This window comes from Antedon mediterranea, chromosome 1 (assembly GCF_964355755.1).
Source record: "Antedon mediterranea chromosome 1, ecAntMedi1.1, whole genome shotgun sequence".
Lineage (NCBI taxonomy): Eukaryota > Metazoa > Echinodermata > Crinoidea > Comatulida > Antedonidae > Antedon > Antedon mediterranea.
In genome coordinates this window covers 11,824,229-11,842,847 of record NC_092670.1, presented here as the reverse complement: position 1 = coordinate 11,842,847, position 18,619 = coordinate 11,824,229, and the positions used below count along the sequence as shown (strand labels likewise).

The 18,619-nt window shown below is 33.8% G+C and overlaps 1 protein-coding gene across 5 annotated transcripts in view; it reads right to left on the bottom strand.

Moving 5' to 3' along the window:
• Window positions 1–18,619, bottom strand: part of LOC140056459 (uncharacterized) — a 31,684-nt gene that overhangs the window by 2,259 nt on the left and 10,806 nt on the right. For 2 of the 5 annotated variants that reach the window (XM_072101838.1, XM_072101846.1), the window contains 7 exons: window positions 13,574–13,607; window positions 12,969–13,475; window positions 11,819–11,881; window positions 8,751–8,963; window positions 6,835–7,035; window positions 2,070–2,200; window positions 1,398–1,659 (listed from right to left, as the gene is read on the bottom strand). In XM_072101838.1, the coding sequence (XP_071957939.1) occupies window positions 1,398–1,659; window positions 2,070–2,200; window positions 6,835–7,035; window positions 8,751–8,963; window positions 11,819–11,881; window positions 12,969–13,475; window positions 13,574–13,583 (1,387 nt within the window). In that variant the 5' untranslated portion in view covers window positions 13,584–13,607. Of the gene's footprint in view, window positions 1–1,397; window positions 1,660–2,069; window positions 2,201–6,834; window positions 7,036–8,750; window positions 8,964–11,818; window positions 11,882–12,968; window positions 13,476–13,573; window positions 13,608–15,824; window positions 16,319–16,339; window positions 16,895–18,619 lie in introns of those variants that run through there. The other 3 variants (XM_072101830.1, XM_072101863.1, XM_072101855.1) reach the window with 3 other exon arrangements.

Sequence of the window (18,619 nt, the reverse complement as noted above, 5' to 3'; positions counted from 1 at the left end):
TGAAGTAAAATGATCAAATGTCATTTGACCTTGAGAGTTGTTCCATTACAGAATAGATAAGTTGTACCATGAGTGCATTTGAACATTTTAATGTTGTTAGATTTGTTTCAGGCCTATAAGAAAGAATTTTGAAGTGGGAAGGCCATCCAACAATTTACATTATAGACAATTTAGATTATAATAATAGATTAGATTATAATATCATTATTATAACTGTTTTGTTCTATTTTTCAGATGTTTTTAGGAGCTTTTCTTAACGTTGGTCCAACTTTTTTCAGCTTTAGTATGTTGCATAATACACTGTACATTTTATATGCCGTTATTTTTGCAATGGTTTAATTTTCGCAGATTTTGGGTTGAATGTAAACAACATGCAAACCGAAAAAAGCTACAGATTCTTACGGTACTGTCTCAGTACTGCAGCAGTGCTCGACACTTTTGCAGTTATGATTGAAAATGTTCATCTGGTTTGTAGGTATAAGTATCTTGAAAATATTCTTTTTTTCAAACCAATAATTAGTAAAAACTAATTATTGGTTTGAAAAAAGAATATTTTCAAGATACTTTTGCAGTTAGTTTATTGGAAGTTTTGTGAATATAAAAAGGATTAAACAAATATAGAAACATTTGTTTTTAATTTACTACTGTAGTACTGTGAATACGGAATGTAGGCTAGACCTTAAGGCCCACTGTATGGGCCTCAGCTATAATAATAGGATGTTAATATGATAGCTCATGTCGACACTTTTATACTTTACTTTAGGCCTAGACTAAAATGAAATCTGTGAAAATATCAATACGCGAAAATGTCAAGAAAGTAGTTAAGCGAATCATTCTGTATGCGAAAATATTTCCATTTACAGTATTCATTTGAAATCAGTTTCTTTCATTTCTAACCTAAATAAGTTCCAAATACCTTGGTGAAATTTGATTTCTATCTTTTTACTTGATGTTTTCTACAATATTTGCAAATAGATTAATATGTAAACAAATTCATTAAACAAACGTGTTCCCACTGGAGAGTTATATTGATTAGAAAACACTAGAAAATTGTCAACTTGAATAATAATACTATTACATTTTAACATGGGTTCCTCATTTATCTATGTTCTATTTCATGCTACAAATTATTACCCTAAACTTTAGGAACCTTGGGTACAGTACATGTTTTAGGTTCTGTCCCAGTCAATGTCCTTATCATTTATTTAAGCAGTTGTAATTCTAAACATTAATTTTATTATACACTTCAAATGTGATAAATAAAAGAAAAACATGCAGTATGTGAGTAGTTCATAGACTATTTTTACTGCAACTTACAAAGAGTGTAGGAGTGCTAAAAGTATCAATGTTAATTCTTTGTTTACTTTCTTCAGATAAAATTGATTGAATATACTAACCTACAGTTCCTGTGTATCCACTGATTGTCAAAACATAGTTAGAGTCCTCAGTACCAACATGGAATTGGGAATATTTTGCAAACTTTGTTACATTCAAGTGATCTGTCATTTCTACCATTAGCTCAAAATTTCCATTAGCTGTTAAACGGTTGATTTGTTCATTACCAAGCCAGAACTCTGTGTTCACATTTCCAAAACCCTCTTTGTATTCTGTCCAATTACGGTAGAAATCAACTGATCCATCTTGTCTTCTCTGTATCACCTGATCATAAAAAGATTTAGTTATATATATACTCTAGCCTACTTTACTGAACAAGCATAAATAGAACTGAATGAAATGAGAACCTGGTCAGTATTATTACGATTAAAGTACACTAAGTCAATAGTGTATCATTTGACTACACTTAAGTTGTTTCTTGGTGCTTAGTATGCATGATTTGGAACATTAGTATAAATCATTGGCCTTTCAACTTAATTTTCTGTAACGTCGCACTGTTGCTGGTAAAGGCTTATCTCCCAAATCATTAACATTGTTCTCTATAATAAATGTTTTCTGTCCATGCTGATCCCTGGTAGTCCTTATAGTAATGATGATGGATACATTTTGTTTTTGTTTGTGTGTTATAGAATAATTAATAAAGATGGGTTTACTCTTGATAACTGTTGTCTTACCGTCCAATTTCCATCTTCCCTAATATCACAGTACACATTAATTTGTGGTCCTCCGTCACTTGGTTGTATCACATATTCACCACTCACAGGATAAAATTGTAAAATGTTGCCACAGTCCCCCATCAACCACTCTAAAATGTATAAAGTTTGACGTGTGTTATGGTGGGAAAAACTCACTGATATTTTTTAGGCAAAATCAAGTGTTAGGATATACAAAATTATTCATAGTTTTGGCCTAATTTGTCATTATATTAAGGTCATTTTTCTATTCAATTTTTAGTTTTTAATGTGGCTGATCTGAATCATCATATCTGAGTTACAACCATCCAATGGAACTCCTCCTCTTATTACTCTGATAGGTGTTAGCAAAGAATATAGGCCTATATCTTTTGTTTTATTCCCACATGAAACAACTAAACCGCAAGATTGTATTTTAACTCTGATAGAAAAGAGTGTGTCTCTATAAAAGAATTGACACTATCAAACTTTATGTGTCAAAAAAGTTTGATGTGCCCTTATATGGTAGTGCTATGCTTAAATATGTTAGTGATATGACATCATCATGTCCATATATGGGCACATCACATTTTTTGACACATACAGTTTGATAGTGTAGACAAACCTTAAAGCTTAGATACAGGCATGAATTTTAAATATAATATCTGGTAATTTGTACATAAATCAAATATTTGCCAAAATTCTGCCATAAAAACTTTTTTTCAGTAGTTATGTAGTTTAACCTAATGTAATAACATGTCTGGTGACTCCCTAAAAGGTGAAAAAAGATGATGGATATACGGTGGATAATTTTTGCTATAGCATAAAAATAAAATTCTAAAATTGAATAAAAAAAAAAGTAAAATTCACGTTATATTACCTATATTTAGTCATCTGATAACATTTTTTACTAAACTGTTTATTTTTTATAGCTTTTTTTTAAAAATGCCTCTCTATTTACAAAATTTGTACTATCCCTACACTGATAAGAAAGTGCTTATTTTCAACAAGTTCGTGTAACAAAAATAAAATGCCAAAAATAATGAAACATAGGGGAAACTATTGATCGATAATTATTGGAATGTATGATCAATAGAAATGTTTTGGCCGCACCTGGCCTTTAAGTTTAATAATAATGTAAGAATCAATAATTTGAGAAGTTCTAGGTGACCAAGAAACACCATTAAATCTTTTGGTGGTAATCCCTATTGATGCCTATAACATGTAATATCAAATACTGAGTCTATACATTTAGTAAAGCATTAAATTGGTTTGATTTTATTAGCTAATCAAGGTAAATGTACTGTAACACTATCTTAAAAAGCAATTTCATTCGTTTATTTTATTTAATTTTATAAATAATTTTATAAACAAATATTTCTATTGTTACATAGAAAATAACAAGAAGAAAAATACCATTAATAGTGGATTTTTACAAGAAGTCAAACATTGTCACGTAAAACCTGGACAAATTAGCTAATTTCATTTTTGTTATTTCATTTAATTTTATAAACAATTATTTCTATTAATGTTGCATAGAAAATAACAAATAACTAATTAAACCAAGAAGAAAATTACCATTAATAGTGGATTTTTACAAGAAGTCAAACATTGTCACGTAAAACACGAAACCAAAAAATAAGTAGAATTTAATATTTGTTACTTTGACGAATTATAAGACACCATTTTCATAATTTTACTGATAAAAAGAGAATAAGATAATTGTTTTAGCAAGCATATAATAAAATTTGAGCGAAAATTGAGCACAGATAAGCGAAATGCACTCTTGAAGGTGATTATCTATGACAAAAGGTGAAAAAACTCTATTTTAAAAATTCATGTGGCCAAATGGTGACGTCATACCATTTTGTACGTTTAATATGCACATGAATTCATATTTACAACTCATTGGCTTTCGTAATAAGTTACACATTTTGAGGTCATCTTCCATTCTAAAGAGTATTTGCATTTTAAAAAGGGATGGAAAAGAAATTTGTCAGCACTTTTGGGCACTTAATGTGTGCATATTGTCATTTTTAACGTGCTCGTATAGAGATATTTTATTTGTCTGTTGCACGACATTCTCTGGGATGATTGAGCTGTCATTGAAATATGTGCTATTCGTTTTTGTTTTTGGTTCACGTCAGATTACTAGTATTTGCCGGGGTTAGATTAGTTATTATTACTACTTTAACATTTAAATTATTAAACACCTTGTCAACTGTTGTGAGTTGTAAAAAAACCTAATTAGCATCATGCATAATGCATACTCGTGGTTTGAAATCTTTGGTTACTTTCGCTCGCGAAAATTTTCCAGACGAAATGCAATCAAATTAATTTACCTGTTAATTAGGTTAGGTTTTTGGGTCGAATTTTCGACTTTAACTGAATAACTTTAATATTATTTTAATATGGCCAATTTAAATTTAGAATATTTGACCTTCATTTTTTGTGTTTCAAGGGAAAATACATCTTTAATTATGTCAACAAACAACCAAACAATCCTAGGCCTAGCAAGGCTATAACGCCTAGGCCTACCCTAATACTAACGGCATATGACCGTTTCGGCCACAGACAGTTTCGGCCACAACAGATTTCTATGGCGCGCCGCGCCGCCATTCACGCATATTTTAGACCGTGCTATTGTTTTTGCTATTAGTTATCGCATCTCATGCTTTGTTGTATAGTATTTTTTATGACTATTACTACCATTACAGTGTTATCATTCTTAACGTTATTCCACTACAATTTGCATTTATTAGATTTGTTGTTTCCATTCCAGTTTAGTTGTATCATGGAGTCTTGGCGAAAAACAAATTTAACTATCAGTGACACAGTTTAAATACTCTCTTATTACAGACGGCGTATTAATAGTTTGGCTATGAAAAAAGAAATGCTAAGAAAAAAAAAAGAAATTTAATTAAAACGTTTTTCCTTCCATTGTTTAGGTGTAAAGAGGAATATCAGGAACTCACACATCAATAGAAGCAGAATCAAGAAGAAAATTAGTGATAAAATGAAATAAATTAATAAAACTTTGTCGTCTTCATTTGATTAGTTTTTAATACAATACAGGAGTAATTCAATGTTTTATCATGGAGCTTAGGTCTTAAGAACACATGTGCATAAATAAAACGAACATATCAGACTCAACATAAAAATAATAATTGAGTAATTTGCGGCGATACCGTATGCATTTAACATATTTTAACATGCACAGAATAAATGAACATATCATATCATGTCAATAATATACAAACAAAATGAGTAATAATTCGGATAAAAATGCGACTAAGGATAACATTTGTGTTGCGTTCAATACGAACGTCAGAGGAAGTCCCCAAACTAATTACTAGGCCTATTATCAACACTCCAGAAAAGAAAATATGAAAGAAATTTGCAGAAAGAAGCAATTAAACACTGTTATTTGAAAGTTCGGAACGCCCGTAATTACTACGGAAATTTGGCCCAATATTACGGACGTAGGGAAATGAAGATAAATAAATAGGGTACTACGGAAATACTTAAATGATGGGGAATCCCCGGCAAAATGCAATGACTACGGACAAATCAACGACCCATATGACGGGGTTTTCCATGTACCTTCTCATGACGCACACAGTCAGAAATTCATTCTGAGCCTGTTCAGAAACATATCTAAAAAATAAATTCCTCAATGCCTTAGCATCTTCTCTTGAGTAGTGGTGTTTTACTAATATTTCAAGTTCATTTCATTAGTTTAATTTTACACGCAAAAACAAACGCACGCATTTCTATTAACATTTGTTTACCAGTGTTTCATTTACATCTTACAACATTCTAATTCTTAATAATTATATATTTTCCTCAATTGTTTCTTCCGATAAAATAAATCGTATTCTTAAAGCACTTTATAATAATAATAATAATAATTATTATTATATATTATTAATTATATTAATTATTGGTTAATTAATTAGAGCCGACGACGTTAGCATATTGCCGTTTATCGTACATATTATTACACATCGTTTTCTGCTTTGCGTACGTCGGAACAGTGATGATTAAACTTGATAGAAGTAAAAGTATTTTTCACCCTGCTGCTCTAGCCCGCTACGTCACACGAGATGACTCATTCATTAGATGAAATCAAGCAGCTTTATAGTACTACATTTTGACATTTTTGTTAAAATGGAAACTCCACTATAATTTCACCTGTTGAATCCAAAAAACGGCTGGGAAAAGAGTCGACAAATCCCAAAGCATTTCTGGTATTTATGAGTCCCATGATATTACTATAATTCGCTGTCAGATAATCATTGAATTATTATCAAAACAGTCCATTGAAGTTTTTGTTTGTAATGGGATACTTGAAGTGACCCCCAGACTTGACCTTAGCAATAACAATAAGCGAGCAGCGTTTTTTGTAAGAAATATTCTTGTTTTACATTGCAACGACAATGAATATTAAAAACAGGAAATGTACGTAATTTAGCTATTCTAGTTAGGTCTATTTTACCATCGCATGTGGCTATCTCTATCTATACTAATTAAATCCTGGTAAATATCATTAAATATTTTTTAATATAAACTGAATATATGCATGTGATGCCAGATTACATTTTCAGTTTGTCCGATATCTTAATCTATGCATTTGTGCTAATGACATGATTGTGATATATTGCATATTAAGTCGAATAGGCCTATATTGGACTTAAGTTGCAACCAATTGCCTTAAAGTTTAATTCAGAAGTAAATGATAAAACAATTTGCCATATTATGGCTGTACCATTAGTTAACTCTGTCGTTGGTGAATTTTGGATTATAGTTGTACTTATCGGTGTTGTCTTAGCATTCGCCGTTGACTCTGTAGTTGATGTATGTGTAATGGTTGTCGATCGTAATGCAAGACCGTTCGTGTTGGACGTGTCAAATTCACTTACTGCTGATGCCTCGTGTGTGGTCGTACCAATCGCCATTGTAGTTGACTCTGCAGAAAAAAATGTAATATATTAAAAAGCACTATTTCCATATTATTAAATATATTGCCATATTTTTCCTTTTTTTTTTGTATAATCACTTTAATTAAACTTTTCTAAACATAATAAAAGTTTGAGGGGAGCTCTTCTTTAAGGAGAAAACTAATGATCAAAACGTACCAAGCACGAACCATTTACGCAGGAGGCTGGAAAAAGCTTTGTTTCCAGCGTCGCGGGACACTAACTCACATAATAAAAATATTTCTTTTGAGTCTGGTATTTTTCTCGATAAAATAAAAATTGCAAAGATTATCCCTGTCTATAAAGGAAACATTGATGAAATTATAAATTACCACCCGATATCAGTGTTACCTGTATTTTCAAAAATCTTTGAAAAGGCAATGCATAATAGTCTATATATAATGACTATCGAACCAAATTTTAAATTTTAAACACCCACCAATATGGGTTTCGTGCTAAACACCTGACCTCAAACGCCGCACTTGAACTAATTAAAGATACTAGAAAAAATCTTAAAATGTTTTTGATGTAATTTTTCTAGATCTTTCCATTACTGTATTTTTTATTGAGTATACCTTGCGCAATTTTGCGTAAATTTTCCACCAATATAATAAGGTCAATTGGTATTTTTTTATATTAATTTAGGCAGTAAAATGATCATGTGAGTTTTTCACAATAACACTATCTACTGCACTTGCACGGTGATCTGTTCTCGTCGCGATGTAGTTTTTGACGGTTGGAAAGTAGTATATGTAAACATTCTGGATGTGACCCTACATTGTTTTCACAGTGTAATGATGTGATTATGAGATTATTACTAAAATGTCTATTTTAAGGAGATCTTAGAAAGACGTGGCTATATATTCAATAAAGCTAGGCCTTGGCCTACTAGGTATGTACTGATGCTGCTGCTTGGCTTAGCTAGGCTGTGATGGCCTTACAGCAGCAGTGAAGTTTGTTATGGCAACCACCCAGCTTCGGACTACACATCATGATCTAGGGTACCTGAACAATTTTTCTTTTTCTTTCACGTCACTTAACAATTTTGTGATGTGAACAATACAATTTGTTTGTAGATGATTTTGTGTTTCAACCCAGTAACGATAAATAGGGCGAAACGACCAAGCCTTTTCGAACTTATGAATATATAGGCCTAGACATGGATCCAAGCCTAGCTAGTTAGGCTAAGTAGAAAGCTGGCTTAAAATTAATAAGCAACTTAATTAAGATGATGCTGTTGTACAGTGCAAATCATAATGTTATATGTAAAACATACTGAAGAAATATCACATGGGCCTTAAAAATTTGCATTCATTAGGCCTAATTAACCAAAAATTACACCAATGCGTTCACCACGAACACAACTCGTACGTCGCGAAGTATAACGCGTTTATTGACGTATTGTAAACTAATAACCTCTCCTTTAAGTTACTGAAAAAAATTGTAATATATTAAAAAACACTATTTTCTGCCCGACGTTTTAGAAATGAGTTGTTGGGAAATAGTCATATTTCCTTTTTTTTTTGTATAATCACACACTTAAACGTAAGAGCTGGGGGGAGCTATACTTTAAGGAAAAAACTAATGATAACGATCAAAACGGTCTTTATCATAGTACCAAGCACGAACCATTTACGCAGGAGGCTGGAAAAATGTTTGTTTCAAACGTCGCAGGAAGCTAAGATGAAAGCCAAGAAGTACTTACCAGTGGAATTTGATTCAATGGAAAGAAGACCCAACGTGACAGAGACTGCAACAACTACTAATATTAACATAACTGCTCCTATAATAATGAACACATGTTCGTCAATCCAGGATTTGCACGCCGACGTATCCTGTTGCTCCACATCTTCATCGACCACAAAACGTTTGATAGCCCGGCATCTTATTTCAGCCGGTGTATTATCGTCTGCCGTTCCTGAAATTGAAATAGTGCTTGCCTCAACGTCTGTGTTTCCATTTGTTTCTTTTCCACTATTCATAATTCGAATGTAATTGATAGATTTCAGTTTATAAAACTAAACCCCCCAACAGTTCCAGTGATTATGACTGTCATGCATCCAAATCGTATCCGGATATTCACCCCCTGGACATTTACCCCCGGAAAACTACCCCACGGACAACCACCACCTGGACAACTACCCCCTTAGGACAACTACCCCTTTAGGACAACTACCCCCTTAGGACAACTACCCCTTTAGGACAACTACCCCCCGGACAAATACCCCCCGGACAAATACCCCCGGACAACTACCCCCTTAGGACAACAACCCCCTTAGGACAACTACCCCCCGGAAAAAAACCCCTTAGAAAAATTACCCTCTGACAATTACCCCCCGGACAATTACCACCCCCCCCGGGTAATTACCCCGCGGAAAACTACCTCTGACACAATACTCCCCGTAGGACAACTACCTCCTGAACCTGGACAATACTCCGAGGGCAAATAATCTTTTAGGACAACTACTTCCGTAGGACAACTAACCCCTGGACAACTACCCCCCGGACAATTACCCCTAGGAACAATTACCCCCTGACAATTACCCCCCCCCCCCCCGGGTAATTACCCCGCGGACAACTACCTCCTGGACCTGGACAATACTCCGAGGGCAAATAATCTTTTAAGACAACTACCTCCGTAGGACAACTAACCCCTGGACAACTACCACCCAGACAACTATCCCTTTAGAACAACTACCCCCCGGACGGACAACTACCACCCAGACCATTCAACAACCTGACTCTGCAACAGTGTATAATAGGAATTAATAACTATATTTTAATTCGTTACTTTGACGAATTACTATTCATTATTGTAAACAAAAGTAAAAGATTGAACATAAATATAGTCCTAAGGGAGGGGGTAGTTGTCCGGGGGAGGGGGTAGTTGACCGGGGGATTGTTGACCGGGGGTAGTTATCCTAAGGGGGTAGTTGTCCTAAGGGGGTACTTGTCCGGGGGGTAGTTGTCCGGGGGGTAGTTGTCCGGGGGTTGTTATCCTAAGGGGGTAGTTGTCCTAAGGGGGTAGTCAACACAAAATTCATTTTGTATTGACAAAATTCATTCTGAGCTGTGTAAACAAAATTCATTCTGTGGAGACAAAATTAATTCTGTGTTGACAAAATTAATTCTGTGTAGACAAAATTCATTCTGTATTGACAAAATTAATTATGTGTAGATGGGTGGTAGTTGTTCTAGGGGGTTATTGTCCGGGTGGTAGTTGTCCGGGTGGTAATTGTCCAGGGGGTAGTTGTCCGGATACGCTTAGTATAACGTATTAATTTGTACATTTAGATTTATAGAGGGCGACAAACATAATTTTTGATAATCAGAAGATAAAAAAAACTTCAGTTGAAAATATGCTCAACAGAGGACAGCAAAACGAAAACTAAATTTATCACAAATCCGAAATAGAATGGAAAAATAGAGCCCAGTGGCCGTATTCACCAATCTCTCATTTCATTTAACTCAATAAATATTTCCCTTAAAATTGTATTCACTTTTTTTTCCACAACTTGGTGAATAACTAGGCAACAATGATAATACATTTGTATATACATTTTTGTTAATTAACAGACACATTTATCATTTACAAAAATAGAAATACAATGATAAAAAAAAAAATAAATAAAATAAGGTATGTTCTCATTGTAAACATTACTTTGCACTTAGGCTAAGTACATTGCAAATAAGGTGTTAAACATTTTCACTAAAAAGATTTCATTTTTTTAGTAACGCACTTATAAATCAATCAAAGTAAAATTTATTTCTCTTATAAGTTCATAGTAAAAAAATAAAATTAACCGTATACGGTAGGCCTTTATGAAAGTATCACTATCATTAAAAAAATTGTCATATCAGACTACATTGAGTGAACTAATATTAAAATATTTCTGACATGCATGAATGACTCGGGACTCGTTTCTACTGCAACTACTCAACATACGGTATAAAAAAATACGGTAAATTTTTTATGAGCGCTGTTTCTGCATCCAAACATTTACGGTATTTAAAAAAATACCGTATTATATACGGTATTTACTTGGCAGCAGAAAAGGCCCTACTTATTCTAAAATTTACATTTTTGTTGACTAGATTTACAAGTCAATCGCAGAATCACAGAATTAAAATCTGATAATTTACAAAATGTATCAAAAACATTGAGAAAACACCACCCGGCGTTATGCCAATTTGTAAATCAAACTATCGTAATTAAAAAGTAATTTATCAAGAAGACGTTTTTCTAATTTTAGATCAAGCTTTATGTAAATATATCGAAATGTTATTATTTTAAATGGACCACTTTGAATGATTAAACATGAATAGCATTATAAGGAATGAAAGGAAGGTTATCGTCATATGCGTACTCTGTCCTTGTTAACTTTTAATTTACTTGTTGTTGCCTAGGATGTGAAGTGAATTGAGATTTTGTGACGATTAGTTTTTCTTTTTTCTTTTTATTGAACTGCACGATTATGGTTTGAATTTAACAATTGAATTGGTAAATGGAATTATTTTGGGATTATTAATTAATAATAATTGCATTTCAAATTACTAATTGCATTGCCAATTTCATTTCATTTTAAAATCTATTACTAATTTCTTTGGTTTGATTTCTCTTCTGCTGAACATTTTTATTTTGCCTCGTAATTCCTAAAAAAAACTTCCGGCGGCTATTATCTCCCTTACTGATTTTCTCTCCCTAAACTGTCTATGTCCTGTTACATGATATGTATATAAACCAACAAAATCATCATAAAAGTATAAAATTACCTTCCTCTGTTTGCATACTTCTCGGCACTTTCTCTGTTTGCATACTTCTCGGTCCTTCCTCTGCTAAATAACAAAGAAGAAAATATAAATATAATAATTAATTAATTTGAAACGATAACGATAAGGAAATCTGTAAGAATGAGAAAAAATTCGCCCCAACCGATCCACTGGAACTCGGACCGTCCTGCTTGAGCTGTCCTAACCATTAGATCACTGGGGCTTTCATGGTATTGTTCAAACTCGATTGGATAGCGACTCTTCAACATTCTCGGCGTGGTACGGAATATATAAATCAATTGTGTTGCGTAGCACTGTGTAAATTATATATAAATCATACTGTCAAATTATAGAAACAGTACTCATATTCGGAACATGACCTCATAATCGCGTCGAGCATAGCTCATTGGCAAAAGTTCATACTAGTGGTATACTCATCTGAAAATGTTATTTGTGTTAAACTGTTCTCGATGCAATACAAAAACGAATTAAGAGACATTTACTATAATTTCTTTACTCATTTTGATCTTGAGAATGGTTCCATGATGGTTCCGAAACGTCGCTCTTTTTGAAACACTATAAACTAGTATTTTATAGCACGTCAGAACCGTAATTCAGGCTAGAATCCTAGATCCCCTAATCACGATATCATCACCACTGTTATGATCGTCCAATGTTAATCGTAAAAAATATCAAAGAATTTAGATTTGAATCGAACATATTCGATGACAAATAGAGACGCCCATGCCAAAGGTGAGCTGTGATAGAGTGGAAAAAACGTCTATTTTTATTTATCTACTGTTTGACCTGATAAATAAATAATAAGAATAGATTAATATTTTACCTCATGACAAGTCTATCATTCGAATCATAAATTCAGACCATTTATCCATTTCATTGATAAAAATACAATTCCAATGTTTCCATTTCAGAAATATTCACATTAAACATTAGTAATTATTATAATTAAGAAGATTATAAAACGTTGGAAGCCAGTCGGTCAATGTGAAAACTATACAAACAATTTTTTTAAGTTGTTTTATTTGTTTGTTACATTATTTAGGTACTTCTATTCGGAAAAAATGTGGATTTCACTATTTTCATAGTTTTCCTCAAATAAACATGGTTTTGCAAATTTTGTCCTACAACATACCTTTAGTCAGGCATTCCACCTTTGAGTGTAGTCCAATTTTGTTAAGACTGGTAATAAATTCTTCAATTTTGTCTTCACAAAGTATTTGTCTGTGTTCAAAATCCAAAATCATACTCCAAGCATCTTGGTATTTCTTTAGCGCAGTACCATTGTACAGTGCATCAATGTTTTCTACATCAGCCTGTGTAAGTCCATTTCCGAAATCTAAAATCCAGTGTCGATATGGAGTGAACGTTGTAATTTTGATTTCTTGATCTTCGAAGAAAGATTGTTGGACAACTTTCATTACTTCAAATGTTTGAGTTACTTTGATTGTTTCGTAAAGTAACGAAGGCTTGTCTGAACTCAAATATCCTGATGTCATTAATTGGTGCAGTAAGTCTATTGTTTTCTTGGCTTTGTCTATGTTCGCTACTGTAATTAAATCGTGGTATAACACTTTCAGCTGTCGAAAGAGGTTGTGGTCATCATACCATCCTGAAACGTTCACTAAATTCACAGTAAAATCTATAAAATTATTTAAAAGAGAACATTTTAAAGAAATTTAATTTGAAATGTTGGTGGTATGCAAGATGAAATCAGTTATTTTCAATCTTTAACATTACCTGTTGCCATATTGTCAGTTTTCTGTCTTCATTTCTGAAAAATGTAATTTGTTGTATTTAAAATAAACTGTTTATGGATCAATTCATCTTGTTTTGCAAAGTAACATTATCGGAAGTTTATCAAAAAGTAAAGTACTAAATTTAATATTCGCCTATATGTTTAGGCTAAATTTACCTATACAAAACTAACTTTAGAGGACCTAACATGGAAGAACCATCCAATTTGCATAATACTGGACAAATATTATCAAATTATGAGAATTCGTCATTGTCAAAATGTTTTAAATTATTTTTTCATTTTCATTCTCATTGATTAAGACAATTTATCCTTTTGAATGATTGATGATCTTCATTGAACAATATTATATTTACTTTTTCACAAGGAAAAGAAAGCTGAGAACGGTTGCAGAGGAAAGAACCAACAAACAAATTGAATGTTAACCATTAAGTTAAAACATGAAAGGTACTGTTACTAGAACTGTCATTTAAAAGTGAAAACAGTAAACAGTAGAATTGTATCTGTTTGTTTATTGTTGCGACAATAAACGATGGCGGTTTCCATCATGATTGTATAAGTAATATAGGCCTAAGTAAAATTAACGGCAACAAGCCATTTCAACCCCACTCTCTTCCTGTCTGTCATCTAGCGTATCAATTATACAATGCAGTGGAGCTGTAGTTTGGTGGTTGACGTGCTTTCCTTCCAATCCCAAGGACCGGGGTTCAATCCGGACCTAGTGCAGGGTTTGTAACTCACAACTCTTTCAACTCCACTCCCTAAGTCTCAAATAAGACTTAGTTTTAGGGCACAATAATTTATTAAATAGTTTATCCATTCTGTGATTGGCGAGTTTGTGCTAGCTGTTGGATGTGTATGAAATAAGAAAAATAAACTCAGAGTTATACCTATCATATCAATAAATGTTTGGAAAAAAAGTAGGCCTACTGTTACATAAATTGCACAACTTACATTAATACTTAAAACTGAACTGTACTAGATGTCTGACTTTCTAAATTGTACCGTACAGAGCCAATCTATGACGATTTTCTAGAAGAATTGCACCACTCCTTTCACTATAGTTGAAGTACTCATGTCACAAGTCTATCCTACATTACGGTAGACAACCAACTTTATGACCAACAGTAATTTACTGTAGTTTTATAGTAATTTATTTTCAACAGTACCTGTGATTCTACATTACGGTAGACAACCGACTTTATGACCAACAGTAATTTACTGTAGTTTTACAGTAATTTATTTTCAACAGTACCTGTGATTCTACATTGCGGTAGACAACCGACTTTATGACCAACAGTAATTTACTGTAGTTTTACAGTATTTTATTTTCAACAGTACCTGTAATTCTACATTACGGTAAATTACTGGCGTCCAGATTGCAAGTAATTTACCGTTTTTTTACAAGAATTGTTTTAACAGTGCACAAGTGAAGTTTCTTTGAAATGTTCATACAAAAATATAATTGTTTTGCCTATAGTAAGTCTAGAAGGAAGTTTTCTACTGACTAGGAAACTATTGTGAATGACTCTTTACAATCAGTAATAAATTGTATTAGTACCATGGTGGTACAAGACACCATTTGTCTATTGATACGAACCTTATACAAAAGTAGTTATCTTAGATATGATCAGTGACATAACAATACAAACAATAACTCATAATCCAGTCTAGAAATAGCAAATTTCGATTTAGAATTTGAAAGAAAGCGTACCTCTCACTTCTACATCTATTTGTTTCGATTTAGGTGGTATGTGCTTTTTTACTTTCATGACAAAAGCCTACGGTACAGAAACACACATACCCTCGTACACATTTATATGTACACCACATGGGCTATTTCACTATTAGTTAATTCTGAAACGTCTGCCTGATTAGGTCTGTTTTTATTTAACAACAAAGTGAGAGGCGGCATTGTCTGGCATTACTGCCAACCTTGCTGACTCTCATTCTTCTATTAAATCCGTCACAGAGCTCGTTTACCGAAACTGATTAATACACCTTAGTATCATGCCATGGTCGTCTAACAAAACCCCATTTCAGACACACCTCACAAATATAACCCACTATCAAAGAATACTACAACAGAACTTGTTTACAACCATTCACATTAATAACTCATTTATTTATATAGCATAACTTCAAACATGCTCGTACATTAGTCAAAATGTTGAATAATTCAGTCATGGTGTACCACGACCACCAGCCAAAATGACAAATTAGTTTAATATATACCATGTTTACACGACAGCATGTGATATGTTCCACCCAATAAGTTTGTGTTTAGCAGCCGATAAACCATCCTCCGACCTATGATCAAAACTGACATACATTGTGTATCGTCAGCGTATTATATATGTGATAAGCTACATCAAAACGCTTAATAATATCAGCGATAGGTTGATCATACACAGTGAAAATAAGAGGTTCAACCATAGACCCCTCAGAGAAACACCGTACTGGAAAATATGGTTTCTAGAGTATTCACCAAGTTCACAAACTCTACTATAACGGTCTTGATGGTAGCTAGTTACCCAATGTAAACAGAGCCAGTAATACCAAATTCCCTCTAAAAATGACTGACAAGGATGTCGTGATCTATCGTGCCAAATTCAGAGGACAAATCTGTAACTGCAGCCTACTTACAGGAGGCCCTCTAGAGTTCAGATAGATAAAAAGTGATAAGAGAGAATAAGACATTTTTTTATGACATAAAGTTTAGAGATAATCATTGTTAAAAGTATCTTTACCATAGGCTCCAATAAGGCTACAAGTTTTCACGGTGTTTATTCAAGTTGCTAATGATACTGTAATTTGTAGAGATACAAGAGATAGTTCAGAGAATAAATAAAGGAACATCAGTATCTACAAAATTTGTAATTTATTTATGATGGACGCCTACGGTAACAGTGAAAACTTAGCTGATGAAAACTCAATGAATCTAAGAGAACAGAGTGAGAGACGCCCTACAGATAAGGACCTGTCAATTAGCATTGCTACTGAAGTAAAACTGTTGAGTCAAACTCAGAGAAAGGCTCAAGAAGCATCAAGTGAACTAGAAGATGTTCCAAGCGACGTATTTGAGATACAAACTGCATTATGCAAAGCTAAAGCTGCATTAAAGGAATATAGTGATGCTTGGTGCGTATTGAATAAATTGTATGCACAAGATAGAGATGGTATTCATCGCAAAGATCACCTGGAGAATGAGAACATATATCTCACCATTGCCAACTCCATCAAAGCTAGTATAACAAGTGCTATGGATAAGGCACATGCATTAGCCCTTGAGTGTCAAGCCTCAAAATCTGCAGCATCAAAGAGTTCATGTAGATCTATTGTTAGCATTAAAGCTCAAGCCGTGGCGAATGCTGCTGCAGCCAACAAAACTGCTCAATTTGCTGAAAAAATGGCTAAACAGAAAGCAGACCTTACAGCAAAGGAAGCTGAAATGGAAATTAAGAAAGCAGAAGCAAGGCTTGAAGAAATAAGGCGGGAAGCACAGCAAAGAACAGAACATGCCAAAGCTGAAGCAGAGTTCAAAGTTTTAGAGGCTAAACAAGCTGCAGCTGTAGAGAATGCACGAGTTGATGCAATTCAACAGGAAATTCAGAACGGATATCGAGAAATTATGACCACACCACACCAAACCTCAAATGATCATGCACTAAGGTTTCGCAACCTAACCAAACCTCAACCTCTAATGACACAGACACAAGCAACAACAGCCCAACCGACAATGCCTCAAAATCAATCTAGCAGTACCACAGACTTAAACGCTTTAGCAGAAGCCTTTTTTTCAGCCTTCAGTATGAACCGCATACCAGCACCAGAGCCACCAATATTCGATGGCGATCCTCTTAAGTACTATGATTGGAACGCATCCTTTAGATGTTTAATCGAAAATAAAGGAATTTCTAAAGCAGACAGAATTCACTACCTTAAGAGATACATAGGAGGCCCAGCAAAGGAAGTTGTCAGTGGATACCTTCTGCTACAAGGTGAACATGCTTATGAAAACGCTAAAGCAGTTTTAGAAAAAAGATATGGAAATCCATTTATAGTTTCCGAAGCATTTAGAGACAAATTAGACAGCTGGCCAAGGATTCAAGCAAGAGATTACAATGGCCTTAGGCGACTCTCTGACTTTCTGAACCAATGCAACATAGCAATGAAGGAAATGAAAGGCTTGGAAGTTCTTAATGACAGCAGAGAAAATCGGAAAATTCTTCAAAAATTACCAGATTGGTTAGTGAATAGATGGCGAAGAAACGCAGTGAGCGCTATGCAAATCAAGGGTAGTTATCCAACATTCAATGACTTTTCCACATTTTTGACGACCGAAGCTGAAATTGTTTGCGATCCTGTTACCTTAATACCAGAAAATGAAACAAAATTCACAGAAAAAAGTTCAAGATATCGAAACCAATCTCAAACGCTAGCCACCAGTATCAGTGGAATGCCATCATGCTTCATGTGTAAAATGAATAACCATCACCTAAGTGACTGCAGAGCGTTTGCCAGAAAACCTGAAACCAAAAAACAGCAATACATCAAGCAAAATGGTCTATGCTTCAGCTGCTTACAACATGGCCATGTGTCAAGGAACTGTAACCAGAAAAGTATTTGTAAAATTTGCCAAAGGAGACATCCAACAAGTCTACATGTAAACGAGAGAGATTCAGCTCACGAGATGACTGAAGCACAAATGCAGGTTATCAAGTTACAAGAGACTGTCACTAAGAAAGAGACACTATTGCAGGATTTAGCCACAAAGTATGCTAAGAAAAATGATGAGTTAGCAGAAATTAAAGAAGAAAAAGATCTGGTTAAAAGGAAATCAGATGACGAACTTGCTTATATGAACAAACAACTTCAACAGGCTGTAGCGTCTAATCCACCTAACATTAGTGAACAATTGGCTTTACTACATGCAGAACTTGATGAGACTTATGGACGACAAATTGTTATGATTAAGTCATAGCTGCAGGAAAGACACCAGAATGAAATGCAAGAATTGCAAAAGAAAT